The following is a 21,286-nucleotide window of genomic DNA, read 5'->3' on the forward strand; positions in this document are numbered from 1 at the left end:
TTGGCTTACACTTCAGTCTCACAGAGCTGTTAGCTTAGCTTTAGTATCTGGTTTCAATCTGATGTGAGCACTAATGTTTATTAAGCTAGCCAGTGTTTTTAGCTCTTTCAAATCTAACATCTAGCTGTGCTAACAGAAGCTAGTAAGAAAAGCTAACACATCTTTGGGTGTCCTTGGTTGATCACATGACCCTTGGTCCAGGCTGTCTCTCCATCTGCTCCCTGCTGGTGAGGAGGGTGCGGTGGGGATGGACGTCAGCTGATCAATGAAGATGGCTTCATACTTCCTGTCTCTAAGTCCCGCCTCCTCTGCCACATCAAAGCGCTCCCATTAAATCCAGAGAAGAAGAAAGTCAGAGGAGTGTGGACGGAGCTTCCTTTGGGGTTGAAAGCCAGCAATAAACAAACTGTATCATGTGACAACATCGATGACAACACGTCAGCATCGGCAAGATCAGCCATCAGACAGGAAGTCTGAAATTCATGTTTTCACTTCAGCCAATCAGCTGCAGGTCCTAAAGAACCGGACGGTCTGCGTGGTTTCACCTGGTTAGTGGAGGGTTATAGCCCTTCCCCCTAGCAGTGTGATAATGGAGGTGATCCTGTCACGCTGCTGACAGTTCTGGTTGCCCAACATGTTGCTGTGTTGATCTACAGACTGTAAAGGGTTGAATCCAAACATCCAGACATCAGTCACACTGACACCTGTTCACAATCATAAGTCTTACCTGGACGGACTTAAAGAGAGAAGAAGTATCAGATAAGACAAGAGATGAATGACAGCACGGCTCTGTGTTAAAATGAACTGTAGGGGGCGACACTGAGACCACAGACAGGTTAACTCAGCCCCTGTGGCCACTCACAGTACTGCAGAGTCCTCAGATTATGGCGTGTGGGGTTAAAGCAGCAGGTGGTTGATGTTTGGATTCAGCCTCAGACTGAACTCTGAGGCAAGTTTGTCAAAGTGTGTGTTACTGAGATGAGGTGTGCTTGTTTTTCCCTCATCCCCTCTCTTTCTCTCTCTCACACACATACACACACACACACACACACACACACACTTGAACAGTTTTTGCAGAAGTCAAGAGATCCTGAGCAAAGGAGACACTCAGACCTCCTTGAAGTGTATTTCCAGCATGTGTTTAGACGCCGAGAGTCACATGACGCTTCGAGCATGCTCACACAGTAACTAATTGCACTAAAGATGGAGTTCATTCCACACTGACGTCCGTTTAAAGTAGCTGTAAGTATTTAAGATGAACAGTGTAGCTCAGAGTAACACACACACACACACACACACAGACTCCCAGTCAGATGCAGACACACACACATTTGCAGTCAGACGCCCCTGAGACTTTTATAGAAATATATAAATTATGCTTCTCAGACTCATTCATATAACATTTTAGAGTCATGTGACCCCTGTGTGTGACTGTGTGACCCCTGTTTCCGGGCAGACTAACCTACTGATATCAGGATTTGACAGTTTGATTCCATCATCAGAGACACGGCCTGAACGGCGTTCAAGGTGAAAAGTTTGGATGTTACATCAGAAAAGTTGTCAGTGTTCTGGTTGTCGGTATTTCATAGAAAACAAGCTGAAGACAGTTATTCTAATCAGAGATTAGCTTATATTTGTTTGTTGACGTTACCTGTTAATCATTAATAATTCATTTCGAACATTAGCATGCTAATATTAGCCTGTAGGCTAGCTAAACCCAGCGTTTATGGGCTCTAAAATATACAACTGAGTTCAACTCAGACTGCAGCTAAAGGCCAGACTGTATGGGTTAGAGATACTGTATCAGATTATAGATAATTGATCAGATTATAGATAATGTATTATATTATGGATGATGTATTGAATGTATCAGATGAGGCTCGTTAATCTGGGGTATAAACTCAGATGTTGGGATTAAACTGTTCATCCTCTGCTGGCCAATAATCTGACCAATCAGCTCACAGAGAAAGGGTTGATGCTGAAGGTATGTTTGAACAGGTGATCTCATACCGTGCACTGATTGGTTCAAACATAATCAATAGCCAATCACTGAGCAGCTTCAACCAGCAGGCTGTAAACTACCTGAGCGTGTCACTTACCTGGGGAAGGTGTATCAAATGACATCACAGATGATGACATTTATCTGTGTATAGCCTGAACCCTCCTAGTTTACTGGATGCTAACTGTTAGCATGTCATAAGCGTATCATACACACTCTTCAGATGAAAAACTTATGTTAGCTTAGCTAACTCTTAGCACACAGACACTAGAGTTAGTGCTCTCTGGCAGCCTGAGGCCACTTCCTGTTTGAGTCCCAGTGACGCCGTTTCTTTAAATTCATCCCAGGGCGTTTGAGCCACTGGGAGCTAACAGGGTTAGCTGCTACGCTAATGATTTAACCGCCAACACATTAGCCAGGCAGCAACATGCTAACATCTTGATCCGTCACGGCGGTCAGAGCATCCTTTCCTGTCGTTTCTGGTCGTCAGGGCGACAGCTGTCAAACAAACACCTGTCAGGTGAGGACTGTTGTTCATAGAGAAGCTGCATGTTCATGTTTAGCTCCAAGTCACGCGTGTCATCTTTGTACGTATGGTGAGATTTACACGATTCCAAAACGACTCATCTCTTCAGATTTAACTCGTGCTAACACGTGCTAACTCGAGGGAGGCTAATAGCAAAAACAAGCTAAGACTTTAGGCTGACAGGTGAGTTTACCTGTCGGGTGTAACACTAGTGTTTAGGTTTTCTCTGCAGTCAGAAATTGTTTGTAACATTGAAGAGTTTTTTTTATATTTATTATTTCTTATGTATATTTGTTTTTTAAGAAAAATAATAAAGACGAAAATTTGAACCAAAGTTTCCTCGTTACTGAACACCTGAGCTCAGGTAATTTCAGAGTGACCAATACCAAGGTAATTCTTTCACCACAAAGCAGTATTTTTTTTCTAAAAAATATTCCATCATATTAGATTTTTTAAAAACTGCCTGTTTGTTTTTGTTTTTTTAATTTGTTTTATGTTAGAAGTTAGTTATGGAGTATGCTAAGGCTAACTAGCGCTATGTTTCTCCTAAACTCAGTTATTTCTTCAATTTCAGTGTTTTTATGAGACTGTTTTGCGTGAAAGGTTCAATGTTTGAATGTAAACTCATCACTGTGGTGATGTTTATGAATTTATTTACAAGTTCATCATGTAAACATAGAAATTTATAAACATACACACTCACACACACACACTTTCACTCCAGTAAATATAACACTGTCGGTTACTCTGTCAGTTTTTCATGATGTAAACCAGATGTAACAGTTATATATGCTCATGTAACATGGTTAGCGTTAGCATCAGAATGTCTTCATCAGCTGGTAACAAAAAAGAGACAAAGGCAGAAGAATGGGATTATGGGTAATGTAGTCAGTGAAGAGATTTGTACGTATTTGACTGTTTAGGTGAGATCCTCGTCGTCCTCGCTGACCCCCGTGTCGAGCTCTTTGTCTTTATGTTCAGCGCTCTCCGTTACAAAAAGTCTCTGCTGCTCCTCCAGCTCACGCAGCTCCGCCTGCAGCCGCTCCAGGTGAAAAGCGCGCCTGTTCCTCAGCATGCGGCCCGGGAAAGGATTCATGTCACTGAAGGCGATGCTAATCAGCTTCCTGCAGGAAAGACAGGTTTAACAAATCCACCCTTTGGACAGTGAGAGGACCATGAAACCTCAGAGCTGCTTAGAGAACATCCGAGTTCTGTTTTCACACCTGAGCATTACCTGTGCAGGTATCTTTATTACTGTGTCGCTCAGAGATGTGTGGCTGTGAGTAAGGTGAGTGTACCTGCTGTCAGAGATAGTCTTGGTGAAGAAGCGCAGGTATTGGTAGATCTCCACACTGTCTTTGATCTTCATGATGTCATCCTCTTTGTATTTGAAGAGAGCCAGAGCGTACCTGAAGATCACCTGTAACAGTAAACAGATGATTACTCTGCTCCAACTGTCTCAGTAAGCCTCCATACATTTCTTTTTAAAGATGCTATAAGGAGGATCTGTTTTGTTTGGACTGTTGTGCCACCTTCTGGCCTGGAGTCTCACACACGCTGTCATACAGATGTAACTTTTAACCAGGTTTGTGTTTCTTTTGGAACAAAATTTCTTTGTTCAAGTCAACTTTTTACCAGATACAGCGTAACAGGGTAAGGTATTTATTAGCACAGTTACCCAGCGCAAGCTAACATAAGTTTGTATCATATGTGAGTAGCTGGTTATATGTAGTGCTATCGGCAGCCTGGTACTACAACGTATCTGCAGGCTAATGTGACAACCAGCTAACTGTCAGTTCATACAGTAGTTTATTAGCCATCCATATGCAGCGCCACTGACAGTCCAGTGCTGTGAGATGTGTCTGTAATGTGTAACATTAGTAAATCCTGGTTATGTCCTGCCAGTCATCTACCAATCAGAGCTAGCGTAACCTCACTCTTTATTTTATTGATAGACTCTCAAGTTTGAACAGACCACTGCAGAATAACTGCTGACTGTGGGTTGGAATCAACATTAGCACAAACAGTTTAGCCCTTTTAGCCTTTAGCTCGTGCTCTATCTCTCTCCTGTTTATCTTTCTTCTGCTCTTCTGTGCTTTTTCTGTCTGACAGTTAGGCTCCAGTGTCCACCATCACTACAAAATTAATCACAGAAATCGTTTTCAGCAAAGAAAAAACAGATCTCTCTTTTCTCTCTACTAAACTTCATCAGCCGGCGTGGCGTTGTCATAGAGACCTAGACACGCTGTAAATCAGTTTGGTCCTGCTCGACCCGATCAGGAAGCCAAGAAGTAGCATTTTGAAATAATTTTTCAAGATCACTTTGAAAATCCTCCCAGGGACTGTAAATACATGAACTTAAACATGTTTCAGTCCAACAGGTGAAAGATTCCAGTCCCTTCTGTGTGGCGCTGTTTGCAGTGACCCCTGTGGTCAGAGCTGGTAGTGTTTTATTAGACACAAGTTTCCCATGAGCACCATCACCAAATGTTATAAAGACATGACTCTTTCTGAGGCATGCAATCGACAACTTTTCCCAGGATGCAAAGCGATGAGGCAATGTTTGTAATAAATTATCTGCTCTTCTGTCTTTTTTCTTTTTGACAGTCCCATCCCAGTTTCCATTATTACTATAAAATAAACCACTGATCGTACTTCTCTCTGCTAAACTTTAATCGGCCAGCATGGGGTCATCAGAGGTAATAACCCTGACCCAACCCCAGACACAGAGAAATATTATTAGAAATATTATTAGAAATATTATTAGAAATATTATTAGAAATAACAGATGTTGGTGAGAATCTCATTTTAGATGCTGGATTATGAACAGTTCAATCTAAAAATGAGACTATTTCAACATCACTTATTAAAGTCTTCACAGCAACAGCAAGGAACTTTAAAACATGTGTGCGTACCTTGGTGCCCTCATACAGGAAGGCGTCCCACAGCGGCAGCAGGATGTCGCTCGGCAGACTCTCCACAAAAACCACCAGGAACCAGTTAAAAGAGACCAGAGACACATCGATGCTGTGATCCTCAAAGTGAGCCGCCAACCTGGGGAGCTTCTCTGACAGCAGGTCCTTCAACACACGCTGGTCTGCCTGAGGACACACACACACACACACACGCGTCACTGATCAGTTACCTCTTTTATTTTACAAGGAAACTGTTCCCAGGGTCTGGACTCAGAGGTGTTCTGAGTATCGACCAATCAGGAGACAGCAGGAGGACAGGTGAGAGTGTGCCTGACCTGGGAGGCCACCAGGTTCTTGGTGTAGTAGTCCTGAGGCATTATGGCCTCTACCACGGCCACCAGACACCAAAAAGCGTCCTCCTCACTCTGAAGGACCAGGAGAGCCAGGGCCGCCAACCTGGGACACAGGTCACATGACTTAGGTTAGCCCCAGCCAGAGAGAGCACAGGTGGTTTACAGGTTTACAGAGACCAGCTCAATGTGGGTCCACCTACAGGAAGACTGTGTGATCACCTGTTCAGTCCCTGACAGTAGCCGATGGTGGGGTTCTGCCAGGAGAAGGCCAATAGGATGCGGCGAAGCTGCTGGAGGGCGGGGCTAGAGGGTGAGGAGAAGTGCTGATTGGTGGTGAGGGTGCGGTGGAGGTCCAACTGGATCTGTCTAAAGGCGGGGTGAGAGGACGCCCGACTCTGCTCACACAGCTACAACACAAGAACAAGAACACACACCTGAGGACGACCAGCAGCAAGTGACAGGTGATTCAGGTGACGCATGGATCAGGTGTGGATCAGGTGTGGGTTTTCCTGCCTACCTGTTTGTAGCGTTGGGGGTGATGTTCTCTGATGGTTCTGGTTCTTGCTCGAACCAGCCAGCGCCACACCTGCTGTCGGTACTCCTGAGGGATGCCGGCTCGCAGGAGACCTTTGAGCTCAGGTGAAGGCATGAGGTCATCATCCGACCGTCCGGCCAGGTACTGAGCCCAACGAGCCAACAGGGGGCGCTCTCCTCGCTCCTGGAGACAAAACCCACAAAGAGACTTTAACCTTAAGCAAGCTACCTGGTGCAGCAGGTTGTGTGTTACCTGGTGCAGCAGGTGGTGTGTGTTACCTGGTGCAGCAGGTTGTGTGAGCGGATCTCCAGCGCCTGGATCTTTGCGAGCAGTTTCATGTCCTCCACCTCGTAGTCCGGGATGATTTTGAAGCCGTACTCGTCCCACTCTCTAAAAACAAACACAACCTGTCAGCCAGGTGTTCCCTCATCCACCCCCTCCTCCCCTTGAAGGGCGGTCCATCTTACCTGGCCAGGTTAGGCTTTGGACTCTTAAGCTCTCCTTTCAGTGACTCATTAACCATTTTCTGGACAGCAGCCCGTTGGACCGGATCCAGAGCTTTCACCTCCTGCAGCTGCCTCAGAACACCCAGGTACCTGCTCTCCACCTGGCAGTTACCTGCCTCCAGGTGGGCACACTACAGCCAATCAGATCAGAGCACAGGGGTTAACCAGAAGAAGACGGGGAAGAACGGGAGCTGGTTCTGGTCTCACCCACCTTCACCATCAGACTCTTCTCCATCTCCGAGCTGGTCCTCCACAGCTTGGTCAGCTGCTGGATCTCAGAGTTTAGGAAGCGGTTCTGAGTCTGGTACGCCTCCATGTCATCCTGAACATCCAGAGAAACACCTGTTCACCTGTTTGGCACCCCCTTCCTGTCAGCGCCCCCTGTCTGTTTTCTCTTGATCTCACCTGCAGATTCTGGATCTGCTGCTGAAGCCGTCTGGGGGTCTGAGAGTTCTCATCACATCCAGAGGACCGGGGAGGGGCCCCCATACAGGTGGTCAGCTGATCAGAGAGCTTTACGATCACCTGTCAGGTAATAAGAGGAAACAGGAAGTGCTCCAACTCTGCCACTCAGGTGTGTGTGGTTACCTGTGTCCCTCAGGTGTGACTCACCTCCTGCCTGGTGCTGTTCTTCTCCTCCAGCAGTCTGACCATCTCCTGCAGCTCCCTGACCTGAGCCGCGCTCTGAGCCTGACTCCTCCTCGCCGTCTCCGCCTCCTCTCTCGCCTCCTGCAGCCTGGCCCGCAGGTCGGCCGCCTGTCGCTCTCGGTGACGCAGCAGCTCCAGACGCTCCTGCTCGTCTGTTGCCGCTAAAAACTCTGCACAGGTGCGTTTCTCCAGTTGAGACGCCTCCAAAGCTCTGTGTAAGACCAGGACCAGGTCCTGAAGAGGGACACAGAGACCGTCACAGCTGGTCTGAGGGTGACAGGTCTTTTATATTTAATATAGAGTGGGGGGTCACCTTCTGAGCCTTTAGCTCCTCCTCCAGCCTCTGGTTCTCCTGCAGGAAGCGACTCGCTTGCTCAGAGGACATTGTGTCCCTGCGGAGGATCATCAGGGAGCGAGACTTGGTCCTTCTGGGACTGCTGTCCAAAACAGGAGACTTCCTGTGCACCACAGGGGTCAGCTGACCTGCTGGCTCAGCCAATGGGAACACTGGGGGCGGGGGCTCAGTGGAAGAGCTGGAAGCTGGAGGATCTGAGGGAGGACAAGGAGCTGCAAACAGAAAATAAGAACACCTGTTACCTGTCTCACATCTGTAACCTGTCTCACATCTGTTACCTGTCTCACATCTGTAACCCCTCCAACACCTGTTACCTGTCTAACACCTGAAATCTGTCTCACACTTCTAACAAATCTCATGTCAGTTACAAACCTTTAACATGTCTTCCACCTGTTACCTGTCTCATACCTCTTCCATGTCGCGAACCACCTGTTACATTTTTCCCATTTTTTACCTGTCTCACACATCCAACATGTTCCACACCTTAACACCTGTCTCTTCACTGCTACCTGTCTTATACCTGTTACCTGTCTCACACCCATTGCCTGTCTCATATCTGTTAATTGTCTAAACCTGCTACATGTCTCACACCTGTAACAAGTTTCCTACCTGATAAATGTCTAAAACTTGTTACCTGTCTCACATCTGTTACCTGTCTCATATCTCTTCTATGTCTCAAACCTGTCTCACACCTGTGACCTTGTTTCCATTTGTTACCTGTCTCACAACTCTAACATGCTTCACACCTTTACACTCGTCTCTACCTGTAACATGTCTAATACCTGTTACCTGTCTGACACCTATAACCTGTCTTATAACTGTTACATGTCTTATGCCTGTTATCTGTCTGTCATTTTTACCTGTCTCACATCTTAAACGTTTCACCTATTTAAACCTGTCTTTATTTAACCCGTCTTCCACCTTTTATCAGTCTCACACCTGTTACCTGTCTCACACCTGTCACCTGTCTTATACTGGTTGCCTGTTTTTTAGCCTGTTATTTGTCTCACACCTGTAACAAGTTTTGTAACTTTTACCTGCCTACCACTTGTTACCTGTCTCACATCTTTAACAAGTCTCATAACAGTCACACACCTTTTACCTGTCTTCCACCTATTACCTGTCTCACACCTTTTATCTGTCTCACATCTGTTACTTGTCTCATACCCCTCACTGTTTAACACCTTTACACCTGTCTCTACCTGTAACATGTCTAGCACCTGCAACCTGTCTGACACCTATTACTGGTCTTACACCTATTACCTGTCTCACAGCTGTTCGATGTCTTACACCTGTAATCTGTCTTCCATCTTTTACCTGTCTCACACCCCTTGCATGTTTCACATCTATACACCTCTCTCTTTTTGTTACCTGTCTCACACCTGTTACATGTCTGACACCTGTAACATGTTCACATCCTTAACCTGTGTTACATGGGTTACCAGTCCCACACCTGTCACCTGTCTCACACCTGTAACCTGTCATCCTTACCTGTGCTGCTGGTCTCTCCGGAGTCTAGTTGAGTTTCTGACGGAGTTTCTACATAGAACAGGCTCTGAGTCCACTCCTGGGAAGACCTCTTTCGACTGTGGACAGAGTTTCTGAACACACACACACACACATATATAAACAAACCACCCTGATCTGATGAGTTACCACCTGTATTGATGATATAACCAGCTCTAGGGGCTCATGGGAAATATTGTCTCTGAAGGACAGGTTGACTCACTGGATGGTGATCAGTGGGTGTTTGAGCGACATATTTACGAGCGCCATCCGCTGTGATGGTGTGTTAGCCGCCCCCTCCCCCACCAGGCCCAGAGGACTCTTCATCACTGGCAGGAAGTCATCTGCAGGAACAGGAAAGAAAGATCCTCGTTACGTCAGGATTTATGGTGTGAATCTTTGTGTGTGTTTTCATTTCATCAAAATAAAAAAAGTGTGAAAATCAACCTGTGGTTAAACAAACTGCTCTGGTATCTTTGAGCTTCCCCCTCTGAGATGTTTAAAACAACAAATACAGAGTTCAGGAAATAACTGGCTGTCTGAGACTTTCCTGAAATCCAGATCAGCTGACGTCTGGAGCCTTGAATTCCTCAGCTGTGACCATGTCTTTGTTTTTGCTTGTTTCTCACCTCAAGTGTTGCAGCTGTTTTTTTTACAGTTTTGCACTTTTTTAACCATTGACCATTGAAAATAAACTAAGCTCTTCCTGTAATTTCATAAAGTTGTATATTTTTATGCAGATTCTTAGTATAATTGGTGCAGCGGCTTAAAAAAAAAAATCACCAGAAAATAACTAAGAAACAATCAGTTTGGATCAGTCGCTCCCTAGAAAATGTGGCCGATAGCGCTACATATAGCCGGCTACTTCGTCTGCTTGATGTCACGTTTTAAACTGTAGCATTAAGTAACTGTACTGATAAATACCTTACCTCAGCAGCAAATAAAGTTTGAACCAATCTCCATTTAATTCCAAAACAAACACACACCTCACTTAAAGTCATTACAGCAGTGTGCGTGAGACTCCGGACCAGAAGGTGGCGCTGCAGTCCAGTTAAAACAGATCCTCCTCATTGTATCTTTAATTTTTTTTTCTGTTGTTGTTGTTTGTGTGTTTCTCACCTGTAAAGTTGTTGTTGTTTGTGAGGTCTGGACCCGCCGTCGTCTGTCTGTGCTGCCAGCGTCTCAGCTGGAGCTGCTGCAGCCAGTAGAGCATCAGGTCCTGAGTCACAGCCTGGAACAGAGGTAAGACGCTCACCTGTAGTCACCTGAACCTCTTCACTAACTGACAGGGGCGACCAGCAGGTGGCGCTGACTGAGTATCAAAGGTTAGCCAGCACCAACAGGTGAGTCAGAAGTTAACGTCACTGTCACTTACTCTGAGGATGAAGGTGCGTTCAGGTGTCCTGATGTGAAACGTTCCTCTCTCAGCGTTCAGAGGGAAACTGAAGGTGGCGCTGCACAGCTCCACCCGGCCCAGCGGCGTCACATCCTGGGGTGTGCGGTAGTAAAACAGCTGGTTCTTCTTCTCCTCGTAGGTGAACCAGCGCTCCTTCCAGGCCCTCAGGGGCCCCGCCTGCTTCTGCAGGTAGCCGCACAATTTGGGCTCACCTGAAGAGGGTGCTGGAGGAGCCGGCTGCACCTGGTCGGAGGATGACTGAGGGATGAGGGGTGAAGCTGGAGGAGGCGGGGTTAGTATGTTAGTCTGATCAACAGTGGATGAGGGCAACAGTGGAGGAGGAGCCGGCTCAGTTTCAAGGTGAAGAGAAGGAGTCTTCTCAGTGCTCAGGGGAGGAGTAGAAGGAGAGGTCTGCTCAGTATAAAGGAGAGGAGGAGTCTGCTCAGTGTTCAAAACAGGAGGAGGAGTCTCCACTGTGTCATGGTAAGGTGAGGGAGCTTGGGTCTGCTCAGTGTTTGAAGAAGGAGGACGAGAAGAAGGAGTCTTCTCAGTGTTTGGGAGAGGAGGAGGAGTCTGCTTAGTGTTTGGTAGAGGAGGAGGAGAAGAAGGAGTCTGCTCAGTGTTCAGGGGAAAAGGAGAAGGAGGAGTCTGCTCAGTGTTTAGGAGAGGAGGAGGAGTCTGCTCAGTGTTTGGTAGAGGAGGAGGAGAAGAAGGAGTCTGCTCAGTGTTTGGTAGAGGAGGTGGAGAAGAAGGAGTCTGCTCAGTGTTTGGTAGAGGAGGTGGAGAAGAAGGAGTCTGCTCAGTGTTTGGTAGAGGAGGTGGAGAAGAAGGAGTCTGCTCAGTGTTTGGTAGAGGAGGTGGAGAAGAAGGAGTCTGCTCAGTGTTCAGGGGAAAAGGAGAAGGAGGAGTCTGCTCAGTGTTTAGGAGAGGAGGAGGAGTCTGCTCAGTGTTTGGTAGAGGAGGAGGAGAAGAAGGAGTCTGCTCAGTGTTTGGTAGAGGAGGTGGAGAAGAAGGAGTCTGCTCAGTGTTTGGTAGAGGAGGTGGAGAAGAAGGAGTCTGCTCAGTGTTTGGTAGAGGAGGTGGAGAAGAAGGAGTCTGCTCAGTGTTTGGTAGAGGAGGTGGAGAAGAAGGAGTCTGCTCAGTTTTCAGGGGAAAAGGAGAAGGAGGAGTCTGCTCAGTGTTCAAGAGAGGAGGAGGAGGAGGAGTCTGCTCAGTTTTCAGGAGAAGAGGAGAAGGAGGAGGAGTCTGCTCAGTTTTCAGGAGAAGAGGAGAAGGAGGAGGAGTCTGCTCAGTGTTTAGAGGAGGAGGAGAAGAAGGAGTCTGCTCAGTGTTTGGGGCAGGAGGAGAAGAAGGAGTCTGCTCAGTGTTTGGGGCAGGAGGAGAAGAAGGAGTCTGCTCAGTGTTTGGGGCAGGAGGAGAAGAAGAAGGAGTCTGCTCAGTGTTTAGAGGAGGAGGAGAAGAAGGAGTCTGCTCAGTGTTTGGGGCAGGAGGAGAAGAAGAAGGAGTCTGCTTAGTGTTCACGAGAGAAGAAGGAGGAGTTTCCCCAGTGTTAAGTTGCGTAGAAGGAGGAGTTTCCTTAGTGTTTAGGTAAGGAGAAGGAGGAGAAGGAGTCTGGTCAGTGTTTAGGCGAGTAGGAGAGGGAGGAGTCTGCTCAGTGTTTAGGGAAGGAGGAGGTGGAGAAGGAGTCTGCTCAGTGTTCAGGGGAGGAAGATCAGAAGGAGTGTGCCTAGTGTTTTGGGGAGTTTCCTCAGTGTTAAGGTGCAGAGAAGGAGGAGAAGGAGTCTGCTCAGTGTTTAGGGGAGGAGGAGAAGAAGACTGCTTAGTGTTTAGAGGAGGAGAAGGTGGAGTTTTCTCAGTGTTCAGGCTAGGAGGAGGAGAAGTCTGCTTATTTTTCAGGTGAAGAGCAAATGGAGTTGGCTCAGTGTTAGGGAGAGAAGGAGGAGAGGTTTGCTCTTTGTTCAAGAGAGAAGAAGAAGGAGAAGTCTCCACAGCGTCAATGTGAGGAGGAGGAGTTTGGGTTTGCTCAATTTCAAGGAGAGGAGGAGGAGAAGTGACCTCAGCCTTCAGGTGTTGAGGAGGAGTCTTCTTATTTTTCTGTTTGGGAGGAGGAGGAGTCTGCTCAGTGTTAAGGAGAGGAGAAGGAGTAGGAGGAGGAGTCTGCTCAGTGTTAAGGAGAGGAGAAGGAGGAGGAGAAGGAGTCTGCTCAGTGTTAGGGAGAGGAGAAGGTGGAGGAGGAGGAGTCTGCTCAGTGTTAAGGAGAGGAGAAGGAGGAGGAGGAGGAGTCTGCTCAGTGTTAGGGAGAGGAGAAGGAGGAGGAGAAGGAGTCTGCTTAGTGTTAAGGAGAGGAGAAGGAGTAGGAGGAGGAGTCTGCTCAGTGTTAGGGAGAGGAGAAGGAGGAGGAGGAGTCTGCTCTGTGTTAGGGAGAGGAGAAGGAGGAGGAGGAGTCTGCTCTGTGTTAGGGAGAGGAGAGGGAGGTTTTGTCTTTGATGTTTTCTGTGAGTCTGGTCTGGGTTCAGATGGTTTTGATGAGTCCGGTTCTGTTTTTGAAGGTTTTTTGGATTCTGGTTTTCTTTTAGATGGATTTGCTGATCCCTGTTTGGTTTTAGGAGGTTTGTGTGAGTCTGGTTTAGGTAAAGTCTGGTTCAGAGAGTCTGGATTTGTTTTAGAAGGTTTTGGTGTTTCTGGTTTGTGTGAAGAGTCTAGTTTTGTCTTACATGGTTTTGGTGGGTCCGATTTCGTTGTAGAAGGTTTTGATGAGTCTGGTTTAGATGTTGAAGGTTTTGGTGACTTTGGTTTAGGTGTTGAAGGTTTTGTTGAGTCTGGTTTTGTTTTCGAAGAGTTTGGTAATTCTGGTTTTGTCGTAGTTAATTTTGGTGAGTCTGGTTTAGATGTAGAGGGTTTTGGTGAGTCTGGTTGAGACGTAGAGGGTTTTGGTGAGTCTGGTTGAGACGTAGAGGGTTTTGGTGAGTCTGGTTGAGACGTAGAGGGTTTTGGTGAGTCTGGTTGAGACGTAGAGGGTTTTGGTGAGTCTGGTTGAGACGTAGAGGGTTTTGGTGAGTCTGGTTGAGACATAGAGGGTTTTGGTGAGTCTGGTTGAGACGTAGAGGGTTTTGGTGAGTCTGGTTTAGATGTAGTGGGTTTTGGTGAGTCTGGTTTAGATGTAGTGGGTTTTGGTGAGTCTGGTTCAGAAAAAAATGGTTCTGGTGAGTCTGGTTTGGTTATGGTTGGATTTAGTGAGTCATGTTTTTTGGGGGTTTTTAATGGTTTTGGTGAGTCAGGTTCAGGCATAGATGGACTAGGCGAGTCCTGTTTGGGTATAGATAGTGGATCTTTGGTAGCTGGAGATCCGTTCAGGTTTTCAGGGTCTGTAGGGCTGTGGTCTTGTTGGGGTTGATCTGGTTTTGTTGGTAAGGGTTTTAGCACCATTGCTGTTATTACAGAATCTGTTTGGGTCAAACAGAGCTGGTCTGAGTCCTCTGCAGACCCCTGGGTCTCTGTTTGCCCCTGTTTGGTCTCTTCAGGACTCTGATTAACCAGGGGCTCCGTCAGACTGGCTGACTCTAGTCTCTGCCTGGTGTCCTCCTGAGTCTTTGAGGTCCCGTCAGCTGTTGGGAGCTCGTTGTGGTCTGGGTGGGCAGGAAGCAGGCCAGACGAGGCAGCGCTGGGACTTCCTGCTGATCCCTCCATCCTCCTTAAAGACAAAAACAGAGGAAGACGAGAGGGAGGAGGAGGGAGGAGGAGGGAAGAGGAGGGAGGAGGAGGGGAGGGAGGAGGGAGGAGAGGAGAAAGAAAGTGAAACTGTTTGAGAGGTTTCAGACTGAGCTGGGATTTTCTTTCTGTATGATCGTTTTTTTAAATCACCCCTGAAGAGGGACTGTGGGAGTTTAGTTCTTCCTTTCCTGACCTTCTTTCAGAGACGGGATTTAATGACTCATAATGACAGGAAATGGCTCGTAACCAGGGGCCGTAACACAAAGACAAACATTGCACATACTGTTCCTATGAGAGCCCTCTGAACGTGCACTGACCCTGAGCCAAGACCAGGATCAGAATTTATCAAGCATCCAACCTGAACATGGATCAAACATGAGGTCTCCAGCAGATCAGACTGACTGGGTCTGAAACTGGTCCTACAGTCAGAACTGTTATTGAGTGTTTTACCCTGGTATGGACTCAGACTGTTATAGACTGAAATAGGCTGTTACAGAGTGTTACAGACTGTTTTAATGTGTAACCGACGCAGATTGCTACAGACTAAGACTATTGTAGACTGTTTTAGACTTAGACTGTCACAGTCTGTAAAAGATTGTTAAAAACTTAGAAACTGTTACAGACCGTAACAGACCCAGACTCTCATAGACTGACATGCTATTACAAACTGTGACAAACTGCTATATTCTTAAAATGTAATATAGTGTAACAGACTGTTACAGACTCAGACTGTAAAAAGACTATAAAAAACTTTTACAGACTGTAACAGGCTGTTATAGAGTGAAACTGACTCAGACTGTTACAGACTCAGACTGTAAAAAGACTATAAAAAACTTTTACGGACTGTGACTGTTATAGAGTGAAACTGACTCAGACTGTTACAGACTAAGACTGTTACAGTCTGTAATACACGTACAGTATGCAACAGTCTGTTACAGACAGTTACATACTGTGACATACTCAGACTTTTACAGACTGCTACATTGTATTACAGACTGTTATGGACAGCTAAATTCTTAGACTGTGATAGACTATTATGGTCTGTTAAAGACTGCCATTGACTCAGACTGCAATAGACTGTTACAGACTGTTACAGACTGTTACAGACTCAGTCTGTAAAAGACTATTCCAAACTGTTACAGACTGTTTCAGACTGTCATAGAGTGTAACTTAATCAGACTGTAACAGACTACGACTGTTACAGTCTGTAACAGACTGTTATGCACGCACAGGATATAACAGTCTATTAAACACGTTACATACTGTAACAAAATCAGACGTTTATTGACTGTTACATGCTATAACAGACTGTTTATGCTATTTTAGACTGTTACATGCTATAACAGACTGTTTTATGCTATTATAGAGTGTTACATGCTATAACAGACTGTTTATGCTATTATAGACTGTTACATGCTATAACAGACTGTTTATGCTATTATAGACTGTTACATGCAATAACAGACTGTTTATGCTATTATAGACTGTTTCATGCTATAACAGACTGGTTTATGCTATTATAGACTGTTACATGCTATAACAGACTGTTTTATGCTATTATAGACTGTTACATGCTATAACAGACTGGTTTATGCTATTATAGACTGTTACATGCTATAACAGACTGTTTTATGCTATTATAGACTGTTACATGCTATAACAGACTGTTTTATGCTATTATAGACTGTTAAATGCTATAACAGACTGTTTTATGCTATTATAGACTGTTAAATGCTATAACAGACTGTTTTATGCTATTATAGACTGTTACATGCTATAACAGACTGTTTTATGCTATTATAGACTGTTACATGCTATAACAGACTGGTTTATGCTATTATAGACTGTTACATGGTATTACAGACTGTTTTATGCTATTATAGACTGTTACATGCTATAACAGACTGTTTTATGCTATTATAGACTGTTACATGCTATTACAGACTGTTTTATGCTATTATAGACTGTTACATGCTATAACAGACTGTTTTATGCTATTATAGACTGTTACATGCTATTACAGACTGTTTATGCTATTATAGACTGTTACATGCTATTACAGACTGTTTGTGCTATTATAGACTGTTACATGCTATAACAGACTGTTTGAGACTGTTACTAACTGCTCCTCATTGTAGATTAATGTCTCAAGGATTAATATGATCAATGAGTTAAAGTTTGATTATATCTGATTTATGCCAATGTGTGTGTGTGTGTGTGTGTGTGTGTGTGTGTGTGTGTGTGTGTGTGTGTGTGTGTGTGTGTGTGTGTGTGTAACCATGTGATATAAACACTTAAAATTGTCTGACTCTCCTGATTAAAACTCTCACACACTCACATGTCCTAACCTGCAAAGAAACACACCTGAGTGTTTACCTGAAGGGGCGTGGTCTGAACTCACCTCGCTGGTTGTTTTATTGGCAGCTGCAGCAGAAACAGACTTAAAGACAGGCTGTTGTTGACTCTGTTTACTTCTTCTTTACCTGTTGCTGTTTACGTGTTTTCCTCTTCCTGTTGTTGTTGACCTCCTGTTTCCCGCTTCTTCTCCGCTGTTGTTCTGGGTAAATTTGTGAGTTTCATAAAGTTTTTCTTCCTGATCCTTCACTCCAGCCGGCAGCATTCCTTCTTCTTACAGTGTCAAGTGTAGCTCGCGACAACACGCAACTTCCGTTTTGCTTGTTTCAAAATAAAAGTACGAGAATGAAACCTTATTTTTTTCAAAGTAGATTGGGAATTAATGATAAATTACTTACTCTGACCACCAGGTGTCACCGGTCAATCAGAACTTCTAAATAAATTAGGGATTTCTGGGACTACATTTGATCCTGTCTTCATGTCTATGTCCTATCTTCTTTTCGTAATAATGTAAAACAGGATGTGGTCTTGGCTGGTTCTGTTCAGTAACATCTGTGTTTGACTAAAGGACACTGACTGACAGGAGCAGACACTTGGCATCAAAGAAATGTGCCTAAGAAAACCTCGTTAAGTCCTTTAGATAAAACTGATTGCTTAATTTAATCCTTTTTTATAGAACAGCTGTAACAGATGTAACTTATGCTGTTTATATTTTATAATTATTTACATTTTTTTGATAATTTTAAAATATGTGTTGTGTTTTTGTTATTGTAATTTACACATGCTTATATTAATTTTATGGATACATTATGGTCATATAACTGTAATTTTATAATGTATAAATGTAATGTGCACATTTTTCTACTTATTTATGTATTTTTCTTCTGAGAACCAATAGCCATTATGCTTTAAAATCAAATGACATTTCGTATCTTTCTGTTTCTTATGTTTGGATTTAAACAGGAAAAAAAGCATCCAAGGTACACCGCCCCTTCTGCTTGGAAGGCCCCTCAATCTGACTTAGTTTTACTGGAAACCTTCTGCTCTATCTCAAGAAACCAGCAAAGGAAATCCTTTGGAAAGTGCCTGTGCTACTATAAAAACAACCCCTGCACCTTATTTATCAAATAGCTTGTAGTTAATATCTTAAAGTTTGTTGTTGCTTTTATAATTCCAATGCACCTGAACTGTACAGTACATGTATAAATGGCAGTTAACATCTGTTTACTATAACGTGTGAAAGTGCCTCTCTTGGCAAGGTCCCCCTTGTGAAACACGTCTCAGTCTCAATGGGTTTTTATTTCCTTAAGAACAGGTGGAATAACATTGAGTTATTATAATGAATACATATACATTGTGTTTATATGGTTGTATGTATACATTACTATATATCATGGAAACCCATACATAGTGAATGAAAACATTGTGTTTATATGAAAGTATAAATAAACTGAGTAAATATTTGAACCTTCGATCAGTCATGTGATCAGATTCTTCCTTCATTTCACCGTGTTCTCAGTCTGAAGTCACTGTGACAGCTGTGATGTTACATGTCTCTAATGGTCGTGTCAGTTTGTCAGCTCAGCAGACGATGGTGTTTCGCCTTCACACGTCCTGTTCTGGCTAGACCTGGACAGCAGGGTGAACTTTGACCTCATGCCTGATGTTGAGGATGATGAAGAGTAGGTTATGTTGGATGGTTTATCACCGCCGCGGCAACACAGCACGCTCCTCGCCTTCTCCCTGAACTCCACAGAGACGAAGTAGAAGATGAAAGGGTCGATGCAGCTGTTGAAGGTGCTAACTGCTAAGCTAATCATGTAGGGTACGTAGACGTCCTCGCCATCTCCATCCAGCAAGCTGTCGGCGTAGGTGAGGAGGAGGAGGATGTTGCTGGGTAACAGACAGACAATAAAGACCAGTAGCACCAGCACTGTTACCCGCACAGCATGGCCGTAACGCTTCCCCTCAGCCAGCAGGGTGCGCAGCACAGCGCCATGACAGAACACCACGACCAGGAAGGGCAGCAGGAAGCAGAACGTGAACAAGGTGGCAAAGTAGGGCAGGAAGTAGTTCTCCTGCTCTTCCTCTGGCAGCGCGTCATGGCAGGTGATAATATTTAGCTCATCTATTACATAGGTCTGCTGGGACACCAGCAGGGGGAGCATGGCCGCCAGGACCGCCAGCCACACAGCCACCGTCATGTACAGAGACGTACGGCGACTTCGTAGAGTCTTGGCACCAAACGGGTGAACCAAAGCGATGTAGCGGTCCAGAGCCACCAGTGCCAGACACAACACGGAGCCGTACATGTTTCCATAAAAAATCGCCATCACTATGCGACAGGAAGCCTCACCCAGCTCCCAGTGGTTCCCCCTGAAGTGGTACACGATCCGGAACGGCAGAACCAGCTGCAGGAGGCAGTCAGCCACCGTCAGGTTGATAAGCAGCGTGGTGGATGGCTGCGGTTTGGTTCTGAAGACCAGGACCCAGAGCGCTAGTAGGTTGGAGGGCAAACCCACCATGAAGGCCAACAGGTACAGAACCGGCAGGTACAGGTTGGTGGTCGGAGCCTGGATCTCCTTCAGGTGCTTCTCTTCCAGGGTAGTGAAGTTACATGACATCTTTAACCGAAAGGCCCTTGGACCTGGAAAGACAAGAATGCAAGTAAGACCTAAAGAGACCAGGACACAGGTCAGACCTGCAGAGGCCAGACCACAGGTCAGACCTGTAGAGACCTGACCATATGTCAAAACTACAAAATCTTTCGTTGTCATAATGTCAGAACACATGGTCAAAGTGTGTGAGCCCTTTCTTTAGTATAAAAAAGAGAACACATGGTCAAAGAGTGTTAGGTCCTCTCTTTGGTATGAAAACAGGAACACATGGTCAAGGTGTGTTAGTCCTCCCTTTGGTATGAAAACAGGAACACATGACCAAAGTGTGTTAGTCCTCTCTTTGGTATGAAAACAGGAACACATGGCCAAAGTATGTTAGTCCTTTTTGGTATGAAAACAGGAACACATGACCAAAGTATGTTAGTTCTCTCTTTTGTACAGTGTTTCTCAATTCTGGTCCTAGGGCCCCCCTGCCCTACACGTTTTAGATGTTACTCCAATCCAACACACCTGATTCAAATGATCAGCTCGTCATCAAGCTCTGCTCGAGCCTGATAACGAGCCATTTATTTGAATCAGGTGTGCTGGAGTAGGGTAACATCTAAAACATGCAGGGCAGGGGGGCCCTAGGACCGGAATTGAGAAACACTGCTTTAGTATGAAAACAGGAACACATGACCAAGTGAGTTAGTCCTTTCTTTGGTATGAACACGGGAACACATGGCCAAAGTGTGTTAGTACTCTCTTTGGTTAAAAAAATAAAAAAACAGGAACATATGACCAAAGTGTGTTAGTCCTCTCTTTGGTATGAAAACAGGAAAACATGGCCAAAGTGTGTTGAGATGTTAGAACAGTGTGACCTTTACATTCTTAAACTGCTGATCTCTGCTTTTTCCAGAAAAACGTGTCCTGATTTGAAACAGAAGCTACTTAGTAAGACCTGTCCTCACATGTCCATGTGGGCAGAAGCAGGAGGAGATGAAGCAGGAGGTGAACTTACGGATAATCATGCCGGAACATTCATCTGGAGAACGAGGGGACGGAGAGACGCTGAGGACAGATGTCAGCAGAGAGGCGAAGAATAGAGTCCATAAAAACATCCTGGTCTTTTTCTTTCCTTCAGCTTTCTTTCACTCCTTTTCTCTGCTCTGACTCGAAGTTCTGTATCTGTGTGCAGCAGCAGCTCTCTTCCTGTTCCTCTGACAGTCTGATGGATCAGAACAGCAGCTCCAGTCCCATTGCTATGAGCACTATGAGCACTATGAGCACTCAGTGAGACTCTAAAGTCTGCCTGATATCTGATCCCAGAGCTGCCGGAGGTGACTCCCCTGCTGATGGCATCCAGATGTGTGTGTGCGTGTGTATGTGTGTGTGTTGGGAGGGGGCTTGGTAGGCCATTCTTTTTCACATACCACCTTTTTAAACTCTAATCCAATCAACATGTTAGATTCAAATGAAACTTTATTGAAGCTGAGTCAAGTTTTTACATGAAATAGATGTGACATCATAATTAACAGCTGTGTTGTTAGCTGTGCCAACGTGGGATGGTGAAAAGATGGGCGGGATGTTGATCCTGCAGCTCCTCAAGTCAGATCACTCTCTGGCTTTGAGACCAGCCTCAGCACATGACACCTGGCCAAACCATATTTTGGCTTCAGTTTTGTGTGATGTAAGGAGATGAAGGTGTGATCCACATTTTCAATTCATGGCTTTAATCGTTTTTGGTAAATATTAACAACCTACCCCTTCCCTCCCTCCCTGTCTCTTCCCCCTCATCTTCCTGTTTGATAAACATGCTTCCTGCCCGTCACTTAAAAATCCTCCTCTGGCTGTTAGTGCAGCCGTCTTTTAACATTCAAGCAA

At 45.2% G+C, this 21,286-nt stretch overlaps 2 protein-coding genes across 2 annotated transcripts; both read right to left on the bottom strand.

Annotated features, from left to right (window-relative positions):
• Window positions 1-3,269: 3,269 nt before the first annotated feature.
• tbc1d2 (TBC1 domain family, member 2) lies at window positions 3,270-14,426 on the bottom strand. The gene is made up of 17 exons (XM_074673675.1): window positions 12,795-14,426; window positions 10,719-11,612; window positions 10,463-10,574; window positions 9,567-9,687; window positions 9,329-9,438; window positions 7,796-8,049; window positions 7,447-7,716; window positions 7,240-7,359; window positions 7,046-7,156; window positions 6,796-6,965; window positions 6,607-6,718; window positions 6,311-6,511; window positions 6,013-6,200; window positions 5,776-5,896; window positions 5,441-5,626; window positions 3,824-3,945; window positions 3,270-3,649 (listed from the first exon to the last, which is right to left on the bottom strand). Exons 1-17 carry the CDS (start codon window positions 14,424-14,426, stop codon window positions 3,445-3,447), a joined length of 4,929 nt encoding a protein of 1,642 aa, XP_074529776.1. The 3' UTR covers window positions 3,270-3,444.
• Window positions 14,427-18,258: 3,832 nt separating this feature from the next.
• Window positions 18,259-20,745, bottom strand: LOC141793664 (proteinase-activated receptor 4). The gene is made up of 2 exons (XM_074674488.1): window positions 20,424-20,745; window positions 18,259-19,452 (listed from the first exon to the last, which is right to left on the bottom strand). The coding sequence occupies exons 1-2, from the start codon at window positions 20,521-20,523 to the stop codon at window positions 18,374-18,376; spliced, it is 1,179 nt and encodes a 392-aa protein (XP_074530589.1). The 5' UTR covers window positions 20,524-20,745; the 3' UTR covers window positions 18,259-18,373.
• Window positions 20,746-21,286: the final 541 nt, after the last annotated feature.

Source organism: Halichoeres trimaculatus, unplaced genomic scaffold (assembly GCF_033239565.1).
Source record: "Halichoeres trimaculatus isolate MK-OKI-2021-1 unplaced genomic scaffold, fHalTri1.1 fHalTri1_scaffold_7, whole genome shotgun sequence".
NCBI lineage: Eukaryota > Metazoa > Chordata > Actinopteri > Labriformes > Labridae > Halichoeres > Halichoeres trimaculatus.